Source organism: Vulpes lagopus, chromosome 10, assembly GCF_018345385.1.
Source record: "Vulpes lagopus strain Blue_001 chromosome 10, ASM1834538v1, whole genome shotgun sequence".
NCBI lineage: Eukaryota > Metazoa > Chordata > Mammalia > Carnivora > Canidae > Vulpes > Vulpes lagopus.
Genome location: NC_054833.1, coordinates 67520463 through 67540055, shown reverse-complemented (window position 1 = coordinate 67540055; position 19593 = coordinate 67520463). Strand labels below are relative to the sequence as shown.

At 42.0% G+C, this 19593-nt stretch overlaps 1 protein-coding gene across 5 annotated transcripts in view; it reads left to right on the top strand.

Moving 5' to 3' along the window:
* The window catches only part of PRPSAP2 (phosphoribosyl pyrophosphate synthetase associated protein 2), a 51540-nt gene extending 35939 nt beyond the window's left edge, over positions 1-15601 (top strand). For 2 of the 5 annotated variants that reach the window (XM_041772897.1, XM_041772896.1), the window contains exons 10-12: positions 6005-6075; positions 9105-9251; positions 12717-13449. In XM_041772897.1, coding sequence (XP_041628831.1) covers positions 6005-6075; positions 9105-9251; positions 12717-12875 — 377 coding nt within the window. In that variant the 3' untranslated portion in view covers positions 12876-13449. Of the gene's footprint in view, positions 1-6004; positions 6076-9104; positions 9252-12716; positions 13451-13572; positions 14025-14667 lie in introns of those variants that run through there. The other 3 variants (XR_005990451.1, XM_041772900.1, XM_041772899.1) reach the window with 3 other exon arrangements.
* Positions 15602-19593: the final 3992 nt, after the last annotated feature.

Here is a 19593-nt window from a genome sequence, read left to right as displayed (position 1 = left end):
CACCATTGTGGCATATTCTGGATCCCTTCGGGTTCTTGCTTTGCCCAGGAGTTTGTTCATTTGACAAGAGAGAAGGAAAGCTGTATTGCATTGGCCATGAGGAAGCTGAGATTGGGGCTGAGCCTGTGGATCTCGGCAGGTGGAGGTAGGGAGGTGCTGGTTAAATCAGGGTGCCAGGGAGGCAGCTGGGAGGCCTGTGTCTGGCCGTGGTGTGACCAGGAAGGATACCATGCTGACTGCTAGAAGGTCCTTCAGGGAAAAGATGGGGGTTAGATAGCAGGAGTCTGCTGGAGAAATGCCAGTTAATATACTTGCATTACAAAAAGCAGAGTTCTCAAGATGGGAGCAGGTAGTAAGGGGTGGATGTCTAGGCTTGCATCGAATGTTAGGATGGATTATAGGGAAGAGAGGCAAGAGATGTGGAGGACAGATTTGGGAGGCTATTGAAATTACAGAAATGCACCATGGGAGGGCTTTGATGTAGGGCTGTGCTGGGCTTGGCAGTACTGTCCAACCCAGTGGCCGTCCACCCCCTGGAATGGGGTGAGTGGGAGATGGGACATGCCGGGAATGTGAAACTCTCAGGAACTCTCAATGTGAAAACCATAATGTGAAAGATCTTTATTAATTTTTTATTGAGTCTATGTTGAAATGGTATTTTTGAGATACTGGATTCAGTAAAATGTATTATTAAAATTAGCTTCACCTATTTCTTTGTACTTTTGTTATGTGGCTCCTAGAAAATTTAAAATTACATCTGTGGCTTCCATTTGTGGCTTAATGTACATCACTGCCCTGGGAATCTAGCAGTGGGCTCATTGGATGGGAAAACCTGTGTTCTCCCATTCCATCTTAGGAGATGGTCCTCTCCCACCGTGATAGTTAATTTAATTTTATTTTTTAAAAACTTTATTTATTTGTTCATGAGAGACACACAGAGAGAGGCAGAGACATAGGCAGAGGAAGAAGCAGGCTCCCTGCAGGGAGCCCAGTGTAGGACTCAATCTCAGGACCCTGGGATCACGACCTGAGCCGAAGGCAGATGCTCAACCACTGAGCCACCCAGGTGACCCTGTTTCAGTTAGTTTCATTCACGATTTTAATTATAACATTTCTGTGTTTACGTTTTGACTCTACTTAACTAGTGTCAAGTAGTGGACACTATAGAGGATTTTGGGGGGCTTGGCCAGAATTTTAATTTCACAGATCCTATATGTTGAACATTTTTGTACATTCCATAGCCTGATGCTCTATGGATAATACTTGTTTAAGTTAGTAGCAAATAGATACATGAAAGCAAAAGAAAGCATTATTCCTATGGCATCTCACACCTATGTTTTGAGATTGTGATGACATCCAAAGATTTTGATATTTAGCATTAGATTTAAAAAATTAAAAATAAAAAAAAGAAAAAAAATTAGTTTGTATTTTCGTGTTTTTTTTTTATTTTCGTGTTTTTTAGACACGAAAAATGCCAACTAAAAAAAGAAAATACTCTTCCAGAATATGAAACATTATATAAATTTTTAAAATATAGTGCATAAAGGAAGCCATCAGTGTGAAATCCAGAGACACAGCACTTTCATCTTTTGGTCAGCCTCTTTTCATGTTTTCCTTCCTTGGGTTATGGGGCTGTAGTGCATACGGTACAGAATACATATGTTGCTCCATAGCACACCTTCTCCCAGGTGATTGGAAACTTGTAGAAAGAGCATTTTTAACGGCTGTTGAATATCCCATCTTAGGGATGTGACTTTTTTTTTTTTAAGATTTTATTTATTCATGAAAGACAGAGAGAGGGGCAGAGACACAGGCAGAGGGAGAAGCAGACTCCATGCAGGGAGCCCAATGTGGGACTCGATCCTGGGTCTCCAGGTTCATGCCTTGGGCCGAAGGCAGGCGCTAAACCGCTGAGCCATCCAGGGATCCCTATGGATGTGACTTAAACCTAAGCCCAACGAGGGTCTAGCAGGTATTTGTTTTTGCCTGTTTTTTTTCTTTTTTTAAGATTTTATTTTAGAGAGAGTGGGGATGAGAGGGAGGAGCAGAAGAGGAGGCAGAGAATCTCCAGCAGACTCTGTGTTGAGCACAGAGCCCCACACAGGGCTTGATCTTAGAATCCTGAGATCATGACCTGAGCTGAAACCAAGAATTGCATGCTCACTCAACTGAGCCATGCAAGCACCCCAATGTTTTCGCCTGTTCTTTGTCTTTATATATAATGTTGCAGTGCACCTATGTGGGTAAACACTTTGTCTATACCTGGGCTTATTCATGATAGGATTCTAAGAGTGAGACTTAGGAGTCCAGAGGTAAGCCTGTTCATATGGCTTTTTGTCAGGTTGATTCCCTAAAGGCTACATACACCACGTTGTATCTTTTGCCAGTGTTGGTCAGGTGCCTGGGAAAGCCAAGTGTGGAAAATTTTAAAAAACGACTTCAGTTTTGGGATTTACCTTGCTTTGTTTGGTTTTACATTTCTGCCATCCCCACTCCCCCGCCCCTGCCACCTAGGATCACATTGCATTCTCTTGTCCTGTCTTTAGCCTCTTTTAATCCACAGCATTGGTTATCCGCTGCGGGGAGAGGGTGGCATGGAGTTTGTCCCTTGAGCACAGTTGGAGGTGTCTGCATACATTTTTGGTGGTTGAAATTGAGGGGCCTGTTACTGTCACCTAGTGGGAAGAGGCCAATGATGCTATAAACATCCCATAACACATAGGACAGCTCCCACCGCAAAGCATTATCTGACCCAAAATATCAGTGGTGCCCAGGTTGAGAATCCCTGATCTAAAGCACTCCTACTTTTTTTCTTTAGTGACACTGATCTATCTTTAAAAATTGGACACAACACAGAATCAGCTGTTTTAAAGGCATTGAGTACATGTGCGGTGCTGTACAACCACCGTATCTTCCTAGTTTCAAACATTTCATCACCCCAGAGAAACACCCTTACCTATTAAATTATCACTCCCCACGCCCCCTCCCCCCACTAATTTACTTTCTGTTCCTATGAATTTGCCTGTTCTAGACATTTCATATAAATGGAATCCTACAATCTGTGACCTTTTCTGTCTAGTTTCTTTCACTGAGTATGATGTCTTTGCTGTTCATTCATGTCTTTGTATGGACCAGGACTCCGTTCCTTTTGATGGCTGAATAATACTCCATTGTGTATGGATATGCCACAGTGTGTTTATCCCTTCATGCACTGATGGACACTGGAGATGCTTCTACCTTTGGCTATAAGGCTGTTATGTTCATGTGCAAGTTTCTTCCAGACATAGGATTTCATTTCTCCAGGGTCTATCCCTAGGATTACAATTGCTGGATCATATGGCAATTTATGTTTAACTTTTTGAGGAGCTACCGAACTGTTTCCCACAGCAGGTGTACCATTTTACATTCCTGCCAGCAAAGGTTAAAGGTTTTGATTTCTCCATATCCTTACCAGCATTTATTTTCTGATTTTTTGAGTATCATCTTCCTACTGGGTTGAAGTGCTGCATCATTGTAGTTTTGACCTGAGTTTCCCTAATGGATAATGATGTATCTTTTCATAGGCTTGTCCATTTGTGTGTCTTCTTTGGAGAACGTCTGTTGAAATTTTTTGCTTATTTTTAAATTGGGTTGTTTGTCCTTTTATTGTTGAGTTGTAAGAGTTCTTTGTGTATTCTAGACACTTGACTCAATAGAAAATACATATATTTTCTCTCATTGTGTAAGTCATCTTCACTTTCTTGATAGTGTCCTTTGATGCACAGAAGGTTTTATTTTTTTATTTTTTTTATTTTTTTATTATTTATTTATGATAGTCATACAGAGAGAGAGAGAGAGAGGCAGAGACATAGGCAGAGGGAGAAGCAGGCTCCATGCACCGGGAGCCCGATGTGGGATTCGATCCTGGGTCTCCAGGATCGCGCCCTGGGCCAAAGGCAGGCGCCAAACCGCTGCGCCACCCAGAGATCCCAGAAGGTTTTAATTTTGATGAAATCCATCCAGTTTTTAGTTTATTGCTTATCTTTTGGTGTCATAGCTAGAATCCTTTGCCAAATCCAAGGTCATGAAGATTTATTCTCATGTTTTCTATCTAGTGTTTTATACCTTTAGCTCTTATTTTTTAGATCTTTGATACATTTCAAGTTCATTTTTTGATATAGTGTGAGGTAAGAGTGCAGCTTCATTCTTTCATGTGTGGATATCGAGTTTTCCCAGCACCGCTTGTTGAAAAGTCTGTTCTTTATTTATGAGTGGCCTTGACATCCTTGTCAGAAATCAGTTCTAAGTGTTGTCCTTCAGTGGTTGAATGGATAAAAAAAAATGGATGAAAAAAACTATTATTCAGTCATAAAAAGGAAATACTGCCATTTATGGCAACATGGATGCACTTTGAGGATATTGTGCTTAGTGAAATAAGTCAGGCAGAGAAAGACGAATACTGTGTGATGGCACTTATATGTGGAATCTAAAGAAAAAGTCGAACTCAGAAACAGAAAATAGAATGGTAGTTGCCAGGGCCTGGGGGTGGCAGAGGAAATGAGATGTTGGTCAAAGGGTACAAACTTCCAGTTGTAAGATGAACAACTTCTGGTGATCTACTAGTATGGTGACTATAATTAATAATGCTGTATTACGTACTTGAAAGTTACTAAGGGAGTAGATATTAAAGATTCTTGTCACATACAAAAAAAAATCATAATCATGTAAAGGTAATGGTCATGTTAACTAATCTTACTGTGCTAATCATTTTGCAGTATGTACATGTTTCAAATCATTGTTTTACACCTTAAACTTACACAATGTTGTATGTCAGTGACAACTCAAAAAAAGCTGGCGGAAAATCAATTGACTATGGATGTTTGGGTTTATTTGTGGACACTCATTTCTGTTCCATTGATCTGTGTATCTCCACCTTATGCTGCTACCACATTTGAGTCATACAGCTTTGTAATAAGTTCTCAAATAGGGAAATGTGAGTTCTGCACCTTTTTTTTTCTTTTTTAAGATTTTATTTATTCACGAGAGACACAGAGTGAGAGAGAAAGAGAGAGAGAGAGAGAGAGAAAGAGGTAGAGACACAGGCAGAGGGTGAAGCAGGCTCCATGCAGGGAGCCCGACGTGGGACTCGATCCTGGGTCTCCAGGATCAAGCCCTGGGCTGAAGGCAGTGCTAAACCGCTGAGCCACCCATGCTGCCCAAGTTCTGTACCTTTATTCTTTCTTTTTTAGGATTGTTCTGGCTATTCGGGGTCCCTTATATTTCCATATTTTAGGATTTTAGGATCAGGTCATTTCTTCCAGAAAAGCAGTTGGAATTCTGATAAAGATTGTATTGAATCTCTAGCTTACTCTGGGAGCACATTCCCATCTATACAGTATAAATGCTGTGATCCATGAACATGGGGTGTCTTTCCGTTTGTGTTTTTAGTTTCTTTCAGCTGTGTTTTGTAAGTTTGAGCGTACACGTCTTTCACTTTATTGGTTACATTTATTTTTAGGTATTTTAGCCTTTTCAGTACTTTTACAAGTGGAATTTTCTTCATTTGTTCTTCAGATTGCTTGTTGCTGGTGTATAGAAACAGCTGATTTTTGTGTGTTACCTTGCAACTTAGGTGAATTAGTGTATTAGCTTTGGTAGTTCTATGTGGATTCTTTGGTATTTTTTATATGTAGAATCATGTCATTTGCTAATAAAGATAGTTTACTTCCTTCTGTCCAATTTGGATATGTTTTATTTTTTTTCTTGCCTAATTGCCCTGGCTAGCACATCCAGTACCTCAAGTAGCAATGGTGAGAGTAGGCATCCTTGTCTTGATCCAAGTCTTAGGGGAAAGTTTTCAGTCTTTCATTAAATATGAAGTCAGCTGTGAGTTTTCCATGGTTGCCCTCTTGCAGGTTGCGGAGGTTCCCATCTGTTTCGAGTTTTTTGGAACTTTTTGTCATGAGACATTCCCTTTCTAAAGGCTCTAATCTAGAAACGTGTGTGTGTCTTTTATTCTGACCAGTGCTGATTCCCAAAGAGAAGCCTCCAATCACAGTTGTAGGCGACGTGGGAGGAAGGATCGCCATCATTGTGGTAGGTAGACCTTTTATTATTATTCATTGTATTTGCCATTGTTATTCTCTTGTGTTATTTGTGAATTGTGTCGGGATAGCAGTGTGGCCAGGTAAATCTCATTTAAGTTGATACCTTGTGCTAAATGTTTACTTTGGTCCCAAAACTGAAAATTGTTACCATTAGTTTATTAAGAAATGTTAACTAACTGAGTTAACTAACTGAATAGAGAGAGGGGGAAGTAGACTCCCTGCTGAGTAGGACACCTGACCTGGGGTTCCATTCCAGGACCCTGAGATCATAAGCTAAGCCAAAGGCAGATGTTTAACTGACTGAGCCACCCAGGTGCCCTGCTCTGAACAATCTTGCGCCTATTTTCTGGTGCATATATGTAAGATTTTCTTGGTGCCTGGGAGTGTGGTCATTACGTCTGAAGGCACACACATTTCTAGCTTTACTGGCTGGTGCCAAACTGTTCTCAAAGTGGCCACACTAGTTAACCAAGACTCCATAGTGGGGGCCCCACGTGCTCCCCCATGCTTGTAATTTTGTTTATGAATTTCTGAATTATAAAGTTTTTTCTGAATTATGGAATCTCTGATATCACCCTTTTAATAAATACTCATTAATTTATTCCTCAGTTAACAAAATCTGTAGTAACAAGATGCTGTGAATTCAGTAATGCTTTTGCTCCCTTTCTAACTGCATTAAAAAAAAAAAAAACAATCTGGGGATTCCTGGGTGGCTCAGCGGTTCGGCACCTGCCTTTGGCTCAGGGCGTGATGATGGAGTCCTCGGATCGAGTCCCGCATTGGGCTCCCGGCATGGAGCCTGCTTCTCCCTCTGCCTGTGTCTCTGCCTCTCTCTCTCTCTCTCTCTCTCTCTCTCTCTGTGTGTGTGTCTATCATAAATAAATAAATCTTTAAAAAAAACAATCTTTTAATTTGGAAATAATTATTGATTGGTGGGAAGTAGCCCCCCCCCCCAAGTTATATAGGGAAGTCTCTTGTTCTCTTTATCCAGCTTCCTCCTTGCTGAACTGTGATGCAGTAACATAATCTGGAAATTCAGATCACTACAACCCACACAGCTGCTTCCGATAGCACCAGTGTGACCTGTGTGCATATAGACGTGTGCAGTCTTATCACACATGGAGCTTTCTATAACCACCACCGCGGTCAGCTACTCCATCACCACAGAGCTCCTTCATGCTACTCCTTTATCGTCACACCCCTCTCCTGTGCCCCTGACCCCTAACTTGTGGCAGTGACTCATCCGTCCTCTGTATAATAGTTACTTCAAGAAAGTCATATAAGTGAAGTAAACAGTCAGGCAGCCTTTAAGATTGATATTTTTCACTTAGCGTGCTTCTTTGGAGAGCCACTCAAGTTCTGAGGTATGTTAAATGCATACTTTCAGGCTGAGCAGTTTTCCGTGCCGGTTAGTAGCACAATTGAACCACTTACCCATTAACATGTGGATTGTTGCCATTTTTCTGCTAGGTTAGTAGCACAATTGAACCACTTACCCATTAACATGTGGATTGTTGCCATTTTTCTGCTATTAGAAATAAAATTGCCATGAACATTTGTATATGAGTTTTTGTGTGAACGGAGTTCTACTTGTGGGATAGATGTTTGAAAGTACAATTGGTGGGTTGCATTGTGATTGCAAATATAGGATTTTTTTTTTTTAAGGCAGAAATGCTGTGATTTATTTATTTATTCATTTATTTGATTTTTTAAAAAATTTGAGAGAGAGTGCACAAGTTGGAGCAGGGGGAAAGGCAGAGGGAGAAGGAGAAGCAGGCTCCCTGCTGAGCAGGGAGCCCAACATGGGGCTTGATCCCAGGACCCCCCAAGATCATGACCTGAGATGAAGGCAGGTGTTTAACCGACTGAGCCACCTGGGCACCCCAGTTTAACTCCGTTCTGATGGTTTCTACCAGAGCTAGCGTCAGAGCCCCACGGGTGAAGGGTCAGCCCCACAAATCTGCCCCCACCCTACTTCAGATGCTGTTTGCAAGTATTGCAAGTACAGCCCTGGTTGTCCAAGCTTCTGTACAATCTGGCCACAAATTAGAGGCTCCTGTGACCCCTTATCAAATTGGATTAATTTGCTAAAGTGGCTCACAGAACTCAGGGAAACATTAATATTGGCCAGTTTATTAAAGGATGTCATAAAGGATACCGATGAAGGGATACATAGGGTAAGACCTGGGAGGGTCCAGAGCACAGAGCCCTGTGGAGTTGGGGTACTTCACCCTCCTAGTGTGTGGGTGTACTCACCAATCTGGAAGCTCTCCAAACCCTACACTTTTGAGATTGTTATGGAGGTTTCATCACGTAGGCACGATGGATTAACTCCATTTCCAGCCCCTCTCCACTCTCTGGAGAATGGACGGCTGGGAATCCCAGGCTTCTCATGGCATGGTTTCTCTGGTGACCAGCCCCCATTCAGGAGCCTGCTGAGGTTCAGCTCTTTAGAATAGAAGATGCTTCTGGTGCTCTCATCACTTAGGAATTTCCAAGGGTTTTTGGAACTCTGTGCCAGAAACTGGGGGCAGAGACCCCTCTATATATTTTCTACCCCATCACACTGGGAGCCTGTGGTGCATAGGTAGGAAACCATGGACTGCGTATTTTGTTAAAACACTATTACTGTCTTTCCCATTATAAAAACATACATAGAAAGCATATTTCCCTTGTGCCCAGTGGAGAAAATATGGAAAATAAGAAAAACCAACAGGAAAGGAAGAAAGGGCTAGCTAGAGTGAAGCACCTCCAGTTTTATTCTGCATTTCAAAAAAACAAAAACCCTTCAGCAAACATTGCTAGAGCCCCTGCAAGCTGAGGGCGCAGTTCCCGACCCACTAGGGATGATGTGGAGCCTCGGGTGTGGCCCAGGAGTGTACAGGGAATGCAGTGGGGGCACGGCGGCCAGTTCACCATGCCACCCAGACATGTCCACACCCTTTCTTTTTCCTGGTTGTGTAAACCCACCTTTGCGCCCATGTTCACATACCCTATGCTCCCTCTGTGACTTGACAGGATGACATAATCGATGATGTGGACAGCTTCCTCGCTGCAGCTGAGACCCTGAAGGAAAGGGGCGCGTATAAGATCTTTGTGATGGCCACTCACGGCTTGTTGTCCTCAGATGCTCCCCGGCTGATTGAAGAATCTGCCATCGACGAGGTAACTGCCAGCACTCTGGGCAGCATGCCCTGGCACCTGTGTACCTCCGGGTCCTGGTTATAGAGAGTTGGTGACGAGGGTGTTATTCTCTGGTTAAGAATGGATTCACAATGTGGGTTGTGTTTGCATTTCATGGATCCAAAGCCTTGCTCTTCTGCCCACAGTAGTAGTTAATAAGTTTACTGACTCATAAGTGGAGCATGCAGTGTGTGGTGCTGTGCACAGTCCCCCTACTCCATCCCCTGAACTCCCATCACAGCCCTGCATGGTCCCTGTCGGTATCCCTGTTATAGAGACAAGCCATGCATCGGAAAGGTTAAGTAACTTCTTAAGGTCACACAGTTAGTAGGCTGAGCATTTATGATCAGACCTTAACTTGCATGCTGCCAAAGCCCAGCTGTCTTGCTGGTATGGACACCTGTGGTATGAAATTGGGGGAGGAAGGCAAACAGGGCTGTTGTCCCAGGCTACCTGTGGCTCCTATGAGGCTGAAGCGAGGCTGTCATGGCTTACTGCCCCTGCTTTGTTCACCCCCTCCCCCCCCCCCCCGAGGTCCCCTGGCTTGTCTCCTTGTCTGCTTTCACTGCATAAATTGCATTTTTATTCTTTTAAGAAATGGAGGTGTTTTGCCCTGTAGATTCCTGGGAAATTAATCTTACATTGGTCAAACTCCTTTTACTTGTCTGAATCCCACACTTTTACTCTTTGGCAGTACACCTTCCTGAGCCTGGCTCTGTGTTGATGGGTTCTAGGTGCCTCTGCACAGTTAGAGGCCAGGCTGGTGTGGCTTGGATCAGATCCAGCCTCCTTACTCAGCTGGACAGACACCCTAGGGCTCAAGAATACATGAAAGGACAAATCCAACACGGACTTCACATATTACATAGACTGAGAAGACTTCAGGCCTCTGGCAGGCCTCAGCTGCCATGGTCCAACCACATGGTTCCCACGGGTGCTGCATGTGGCACATTTGAAAGAGCAAGCCAAAGGAGTGTGGGGCCAGGCCTCCTAGAGCAGACCAGACTTTGGAGAGGAGGCATAAAAGCAGCAGAAGTGGACACAAGTACACCTGAGTCAGGTGCAGGAGTCTTGAGGGAGAGGCTGCCTCTGCTGATGGGCGCCCTTGTGTCCTGAGAGGGGTCTTTGTCACCCATGCCCGGAACAGGGGAGTCAGGCCAGTAGCTAGTGGCTCAGTCAGGTTCCGAGGTTAGGAACGGGGTGGGAAGTTCAGGTTTTTCGTGTAAACTTCCAGACAAAGCATGGTCGTACAGTAGATTATAAACAGTGCAAGATTGATGACGGAATCCATAAGTCAGGAGCTGGAGAGAGAGGCTGCCATCCTCATCTTTTGGAGCAGGAGCCAGTAGACCCTGCTTGGGGTTGATAAACCAAAATTTGAGGTGGTTTTCTTTGTTTTAGTTAAAAGAGTTGAATGAAATGTCCAGAGTAGGCATCCCTAGAGACAGTAGATTAGTGGTCACCAGGCCTTTGGGAAATGGTGAGGTGAGGACTGACAGCGAGGGCGTGCAGGGTTTGTTTCCGGGAGACATAAGAAACCCAACTGTGAGTGTCGTGAAAACCAGTGAATGTACACTTCACAGGGCTGATGGGATGGTACATGAATTATCTCAGTAAAACTGGTACTGGCGAAAAGTGGTTCAAATAAATTTGGAGGATCTATTTCCCAGTGAGGGTGATAACTGGTGAGGGGCTGAGGCCCACAAAGGAGCACCATGCAGGGTGTGCAGGCACAGCAGCACTACCGTGTGAGAGGTGCAGACTGGTCTGTGTTTGGTTCCAGTGATGGTACTTTTATGACTCCTTGTGTTTCCATTTTTTGCCTCAGTTGCCAGGAATATCAGATTCAAAATGAGGAGTCAGCAAGAATCAGATGAGGTAGCTTTTCATGCCCCTGGTGCTGGTTCTGAATTATCCCTGACTGTCCGTCTCTATTTCAACAATCTCATTGTGTGTGTGCATCTTTATTATGAGCGGTCTTGAGGCTTATTTCAGAAATAGGGAGTATAGATTATAAATATAATTTAAAAATCATCCCATCTCCTGTTTTTTTTAAAGAAGGCTGAGGGTTATTTTTTTTTTCCATTTGTAGCTGTTGAAAAAAGTGCTTGTCTTTGATTTTTATCAAATCTTAATTTTAAGAAAAACAACTTTATTGAGATACAATTTACATATCATGCAATTCACCTATTTAAAATATATTTGCTGGTTTTTAGTGTAGTCACAAAATTGTGCAGCCCCCATTCTCATCTGCCCAGAAAGAAGCCCCAATTCTCATTAGCAGCCACCCCCCGTATTTCTTCTCTATCTACTCAGCTTTAGGCATCTACTAACCTTCTTCCTGTCTCTATAGATTTACCGAATCTGGGCATTTTTTTTTTAAGATTTTTAGTTAGTTATTTGAGAGCGAGAACATTAGCATGAGGAGGAGCAGAGAGAGCAGGATTGACAGAAACAGACTCCCCGCTGAGCACAGAGCCCAATGTCAAGCTTAATCCTAGGACCCTGAGATCATGACCTGAGCCAAAGGCAGACACTTTTCTGATGGAGCCACCCAGGTGCCCCTGGGCAATTCATATAAATGAAATCACATGATGTTGTGACCTTTCGGGTCTGGCTTCTTTCACTTAGTGTGTGGTTTGCAAGTTAATCCGTGCCAGAGCAGGGTATCAGTACACTTCATTCCTGTTTGTTGAGTATTTCATCCAGTGGAGATACCACATTTTGTCTTTTCATTCATAAGGTTATGGAGATTTGAGTGGTTTCCACGTTTTGACTCTTGTAAATAATGGTGTCATAAACATTTACGTACAAGTTTCGGAACAGAGATGTGTTTTCGTTTCTCTTGGGTCCTTTTTTTTTTTTTTTTTTTTTTCTCTTGGGTCCTATGGCAATTCTGTCTAATCTTTTGAGGAACTTCCAGACTGCTCCCCAAAGTAACCAAACCATGTTACACCCCCACCAGCAGCGTATGAGGGTTCCAGTTTCCCCACATCCTCACCAGTAGTTCTGACTCTCTGTCTTTTTTGCCTGTAGTTGGCTTTGTGGGTCTCAGGATATCAGAACTTGACCTAAGAGACACAAGTATGGGGACACCTGGGTGGTGTAGTCGGTTAAGCATCTGGCTCTTGCCTTCAGCTTGGGTCCTGAGGTCGAGCCCAAATCGGGCTCCACAGTCAGCAGAGTCTGCTTAAGACTCTTTCCCCCCTCCCCCTGCCTCTTCCCTCTGTGCGCACACTCTCTCTTTCTCTCTCAGATAAAGTAAATCTTTAAAAAAGAAAGAAACACAGGTAGTGTTCACATTGAAAACATCGTTGAAGGGATGATAGTAGACTTGTCCTGCCAGGTAGAACTGCAGAGATTTGAGAACATGTGGGATTTTCAGATCCAGCCAGGGAGCTTCCTGCTTTCCTGATGCTCTTGGTGTTTTTTCTTCTTGACTTGCAGGTGGTGGTTACCAATACGATTCCACATGAAATCCAGAAGCTCCAGTGCCCCAAAATTAAAACCGTGGATATTAGCATGATCCTTTCAGAAGCCATCCGTCGGATTCACAATGGGGAGTCCATGTCCTACCTCTTCAGAAACATAGGTTTAGATGACTGAACAGCTTTCTTTTCTTAAAACTCCTGAGGGCCAAACTGGAAGCAGAGAGTACTGTGAGGGGTCACGCCTGACGTGATGTACTTCCCAGGGGCCGTTTGTGCTTTGTTCCTTCCTTTTTGTTAATTCCTACAAAGATAGACCAACTTTTTATGTCGGTTTAAGTGTTTGTGAGTTTTGGGGGCGATTTTTATAAAAGAAAAACTATATTCTCTTCCTAAATGAATTAACAACCTGGTTTGTAGTTTATTTCACCAATAACCTGGAATAACATTTTTAAGCTCACAGACCCTGCCTTTTTCCAAACTTGATGGCGCCCAAGTGCTTAAAAAAGTTAATGAAATCAAGTGGTCTATACTGTGTAATACCTATGATTGAAAAGCCAAAAAAGATTATAGTGTTGAATCCCAGCAAATGATGTTTTTAGAAATGCTTTTATAGACAAGCATATGTGAATGATTATTACACAACCATTATTTATTTTCTGCAACAAAAGAAGGAATAAAAACTTACGTTGTGTGTGTTTTTTTAAACTTTGTGTTTTGGCAATCGTTTTATAACTAAAATAAAATGAAAGCTGAATATACGTGGCTGTGGATGTTGAAATGTTCGTCTGCTTGTTGAGTCTTCTCCTCTGCAGCTTGTCATGGTGACTCAGTAGCCTCTCAGGAACGTAACGTTTCCTGTTCTGTTTGTCCAGGACCTGCACATTTCTGATGCACAATCACTTGGCTGTGGCAGGAGAGGAATTCGAGTCCCAGGCCGTGAGCCACGGGGGGCAGGTCAGCGAGTTGGCGTGAGCTGCCACCTGCATCTTGGCATGGCTTTGTTCTGCTCCCCGTGTAACAGCACAGCCATTCTCTGAACAAAATGCACCCCTGCATGGCCTGGAAGATGAGATGCTGGGGGGTGGCCACAGAGGGCAAGTGATACGACCTTGTTAATGACAGGCTTCTAAGTACTGTCTGCCCTGCAGGTCAGAGTGCAGAACTCAAAACTTGTACATTAGAGTTTTACCAGGCTCTGGAACACGGGGGTCCCAATGAGTTAAGCCAGCATGCTCTCCTGCTAAGGTCATGTAATGGCAATCCCATCAAATGCATGGAGGAAAAAATTAAGACATCCTCACAAAGAAAAGGATTATTTCTTCTTTTTGTTTCAAGTAAACCTCACCCCCAGCGTGGGTCTCGAACTCATGATCTCAAGATCAAGAGCCGCATGCTCTACTGAGTGAGCCCACCAAGAGCCCCAGGATTATTTTTTTCCCCAAAAAAATAGTTAAACCTGTGGTTTCTACCTGTGTTAGCAACTGGAATAAAATAGCAGTTGACACAAAATTAAGATTAGTCACTCACTGTTTGCCATATCGGGGTTTCTTGGTGCTTCCAAGACAGCAGCCTGACTCTTGGGGATTTGCCCTGAAGCGGTTCTGGGGCCCAGTTTCTGGGAGCTGCCCTGGGTATCAGATGGTCTCCCATGTATCTCTCTGTACTCATCACCCCAGCAGTGTCCAGGCCCCTCCTGACACATGTCTCAGCCAGACACCCTGTGATGGTTGTGCTCCTGCGGTGCATGAAAGGAAAATCTATTTTGTTAATTATCAAAAGTAATGCACACTGATGCTAGGATCTACTCAAAGTAGAAGTCTGCACTGTTACCATGGGACATTAACTCTTGTGTAAAACTGTGTGACCTTAAGCTCTCTCCTTTATATGTTGTGAGCATGGTTTTTCTCTTTGCTTTATGAAACCCTTGAAAGTAACCCAAGTTTTCCTTTTACTTCAAAATGAATAAGCTGGCAGATGTCTACAAGGCTGGTGGAACGGGGAACTCCAAAAGTCTCTTCCTCCGGTAAAAGCGAATAAACTGGCAAAAACAGAATCCACGTTATTGGGCCTCAAGGAAATAATCAAAAGTTTACAGCAACCAAGGATATAGTAAAAACAAAAACAAAAAAACCCAAACAGCAATAATAAAGAAAAATGGCTGAATCTTGACAAGATTGCTTTGCGGCACTTTAACAACTTGGTTCCATTATGTGCTTCCTGGCAGCCTTGAAGACAATAGTGTGCGTTCCTGGTACCAGTGGGAGTAGAATATTGTTCTCAAAAGATTACGGTTATTTGTTTGGACCTGCCTACTGGCTCCTTGAAGGACCTGTTCAAAAGGACTTGCCTGTATTTTACGCAACTGAGAACTCTTCCAACCAGAGGGACAATGGTCAAAAAAGTTTAGAGGCAGATGTATTAGCCACCCTTCTTGGGGCAAACAATGAGACCATTAAAAGCTTGATCGGAGGGTAGGGAATGAGATCCTTCAGGGGGAAAGGGCTTTGAAAAGCTTCCACATCTTCCTTGGATATGATGGGCATGAGATTACACATGCTCAGAAAAGGCTAGAGATTCACATGGGTGGCTTAGTGGTTGAATGTCTGCCTTGGGCTCAGGTCGTGATCCCATAGTCCTGGGATTGAGTCCCACATCAGGCTCCCCGCATGGAGCCTGCTTCTCCCTCTGCTTATGTTTCTGCCTCTCTGTGTCGCTCATGAATAAATAAAATCTTTAAAAAAGACTCAAGAAAGCTTTTAAGCTCTCAGCTGTGTCAGACCTTTAGGCTCTGTGCAACCAAGAAATGAAAGCTAAAGCAGACTTCTAATCTGCGCAGTGAGTGTTGAAGGGGAGTTGCGAGAAACAGCCCATCTGCAGACTGGATTATTTTTCCTCCTTCCCTTACATCCTTCCTCTTTTTTTTTTCTTTTTTCTTTTTTTTTTTCAGGCTTAAGGAAATCTGTGATGACTCACCATTCAGTTGACTGAACAGGGATTTCAGTTCCCCTACACAACGAAAAATACAGACTTTACAAAAACTAGTTTAGAAAGGCCACCAAACAGACAACTACAAGCTGCAATAAACCCCAGGGAAGGAGAATTTGGTTTCCAGACTTCCCACATTATAATATAAAAAATGCCCAATTTCCAACAACAACAAAAAAACTCAGATGTGTAAACAAACAGGGTTGGGCCCACACACAGAAAATAATCTTCATTGAAACCATCCTTGGGGGATGCCTGAGTGGCTTAGTGGTTGAGTGTCTGCCTTTGGCTCAAGGCATGATCCCGGGTTCTGGGATCAAATCCTGCATCGGGCTCCCTGCAGGGAACCTGCTTCTCCCTCTGCCTATATCTCTGCTTCTCTCTCTCTCTGTCTCTCATGAATAAATAAATAAAATCTTTTAAAAAAGAAAAAGATTTAAAAACAGAACATTTAAAAACATTTTAAACATTTAAAAACAACTGCATATATAGGGAAAATCTGAAAGTTACTGCACAAGCCCAGAGGGTGTGCAGGCTCAGAATAGAACTGAAGAGACCCTAAGCTTATCCCTTGGATTGATCCTTGGCATAGGGACAGCCTACAATAACAACAACAACAACAAATACTACTACTACTACTACTACTACTACTACTACTACTACTACTACTATAAATACTGAAGAAGGGAGAGAAACTGATTTCCAATTACCACATTATTAGATTCAAAGGTCCAGCTTTTAAATAATAATAAAAAAAAAAAAGCATGTAAAGAAACAGGAAAGTATAGTCCATTCAAAGGGTAAAATCAATAGAAGTGTTTTATGAAAAACCTGCTGGTATATCTACTAGACAGACTTTAAAGAACTGTCTTAAAGATGCTCAAAAGAACTAAGAAAACAGTTGTGGATAAAAAAATAATGTATGAACAAAGCGGAGATATCAATAAACACAAAAGCTAAAAAGAAATCAAAACAAATTCTGAAAAGTATAACAAATAAAAAAATTCCCTAGCAGGATTCAGGCAAATTTGAGCAGGCAAAAGAAAGAATCAATGAACTTGAAGATAAGAAAATGGAACTAAGTCTGAGGAACAGAAAGAGGAAAGACTGAAGAAAGGGAAACAGAGCCTAAGGACCTGTGCAACTCTATTAAGTGGATCATCATACGTATTGTGGCATACCTTCTTAAAGAAAAGAGGGAAAGGATAGAATATTTGATAAGTAGTGGCTGAAAAACATCAACATTTTATGAAAGACATGAATATGAATATGCAAGAAGCTCAATAAACTCCAAGTAAGATGAATTCAGGGACACTCATACCAAGACACATTATAATCAAAATTTTAAAAGTCAGACAAAGAGAGAATCTTGAAAATAGCAAGAGAAGAGATGAGTCACATACAAGGGATTCTCAGTAAGATTATCAGCAGATTTTTTTTAAGGTTTTATTTATTTATTCATGAGAAATAGACACACAGAGGCAGAGACATAGGTAGAGGGAGAAGCAGGCTCCTTGAGGGAAGCCTTATGCAGGACTCAATCCCAGGACCTTGGGATCATGACCTGAGCTGAAGGAAGGGCCTCAATTACTGAGCCACCGAGGTGTCCCAAGAAATGGGAATCTTAAGAAAGAACCAAAAAGAAATACTACAAACAAACACTGTAACAAAAAAAATAAATGCCTTTGATGGTATAATTAATACTAAACACAGATAAGGAAAGAATCTCCAAACTTGAGGATATATTAGTAGAAACCTCCAAAGATAAAAGTAAAGATAACAAAGATTGGAAAAAAGGAAAAGAATATCCAAGGGCATGGGACAACCACAAAATGTGTAACATGCCTGTAATAATATCAAAAGGGGAAGAAATAGAAATATTCAAAATAATAATAATTTCTCCTTAGTGTCAGACACCAAATTATAGATTCAGAAAAGTCAGAAACACTGAGTAGGATAAATACCAAAAAGTACACCTAGGCATACCATTTTCAAACTACAGAAAATCAAAGATTAAAAAAAAAACTAAAAGAAACCAGACGGGAGGGAAACATTTTACCTATAGATGAACAAATATAAGAATGACATCCAGCTTCTCCTTGGAAACTATGCAATCAAGAAGAGAGTGTAGTGACATTGAGAGATAAAACTAACCAATTTAGAATTCTGTACCCTATGAAAAAATAATAAAGAAGAAATACTTTCTTTGACAAAAATTGAAAGGATATGTTGCCAATATATTGGCCATACAAGAAATGTTTAAGAAGTTCTGTAAAGAGAAGGGAAAAATATAGGTCAGAAACTCGGATTTACATAAACAGAAGAGCATCAAAAAAGGAATCAGTGAAGGTTAAATAAAAACTTATTTGTCGGGATCCCTGGGTGGCGCAACAGTTTGGCGCCTGCCTTTGGCCCAGGGCGCGATCCTGGAGACCCGGGATCGAATCCCACATCGGGCTCCTGGTGCATGGAGCCTGCTTCTCCCTCTGCCTGTGTCTCTGCCTCTCTCTCTCTGTCTGTGACTATCATAAATATAAATAAAAAAAAAAAACTTATTTGTCTTATTTTTAATTGATCTAATAGGTAACTGTTCAAAATGATAATAGCAACAATGTATTTGCTTTGTGTATGCTTGCCTATAAATGAAATGAATAACAGCAATGATATAAGAATGGGAAAGAAGAAGTGGGATTATTTTATTATAAGTTAATCACACTATTTGTGACACAGTACACTTTTTTTAAAAGATTTTATTTATTTATTCATGAGAGATGCACAGAGAAGCAGAGACACACAGGCAGAGGGAGGAGCAGGCTCCCTGAGGGGATCCCAATGTGGGACTTGATCCCAGGACCTCGGGATCACGATCTGAGCCCAAGGCAGATGCTCAACCACTGAGACACACGGATGCCCCAACATAGTACACTTTTATATGAAAGTGGACTTGGATTAGTGATAAATGTACAGACATAGTTCACTTCGTTGTGCTGTGCAGATCCTGTGTTTTTTACAAATTGAGATTTAGGGCAACCCTGCATCAACACCATATTTTTCCACCAGCATTTGCTCACCTTGTGTCTCTTTGTCACATTTTGGTAATTCTCACAATATTTCAAACTTTATTATTATTATATTTGTTACGATGATCTGTGATCAGTAATGATTATTATAATGATCTGTGATCAGTAATCATTGATTACTCTTGTAGTTGTTTTGGGGCACCACATACCATGCCCATATAATATGATGAACAAAATAAATGTTGCGTATGTTCTCACTGCTCCACCGACTGGCTGTTTCCCCATTTTTCTCCCTCTCCTCAGACTTCCCTACACAATAATATCCAAATTAGGCCAGTTAACAACCTTACAATAATTTCTAAGTGTTCAAGCGAAAGAAGAGTCTCATGTCTCACTTGAAATAAAAAACTATAAATCATTGAGCATCTCAGAAGCTGAGACAAGCTGAACGCTAGGCCTCTTGCACCATGTAGCCAAGTTGGGAATGCAAAGAAAAAGTTCTTGAAGCAAAGAGTGCTACTCAAGCAAACATATGGATGACAAGAAAGTGAAACAGCTTTATTACTGATGTGAAATGTTTAGGGGTCTGGAGAGAAAGCCAAACCAGCCTCAATATTCCCTTAAGCCAAAGTCTAACCCAGAATAAGGCCCTGACTTCGTTCAATTCTGTGAAGGTTGAGAGATGAAGAAGCTACAGGAGAATAGTCTGAAGCTAGCAGAGGTTGGTTCTGGAAGTTTAAGGAAAGAAGCTGTCTTCATAACATAAATATGCAGGGTGAAGCAGCAAGAGCTGATGTAGAAGCTACAGCAAGTTCTCCAGAAGATTGAGCTAAGATATTTAATGAAGATGGCTACACTTAACAACAGATCTTCAATGTAGATGAGACA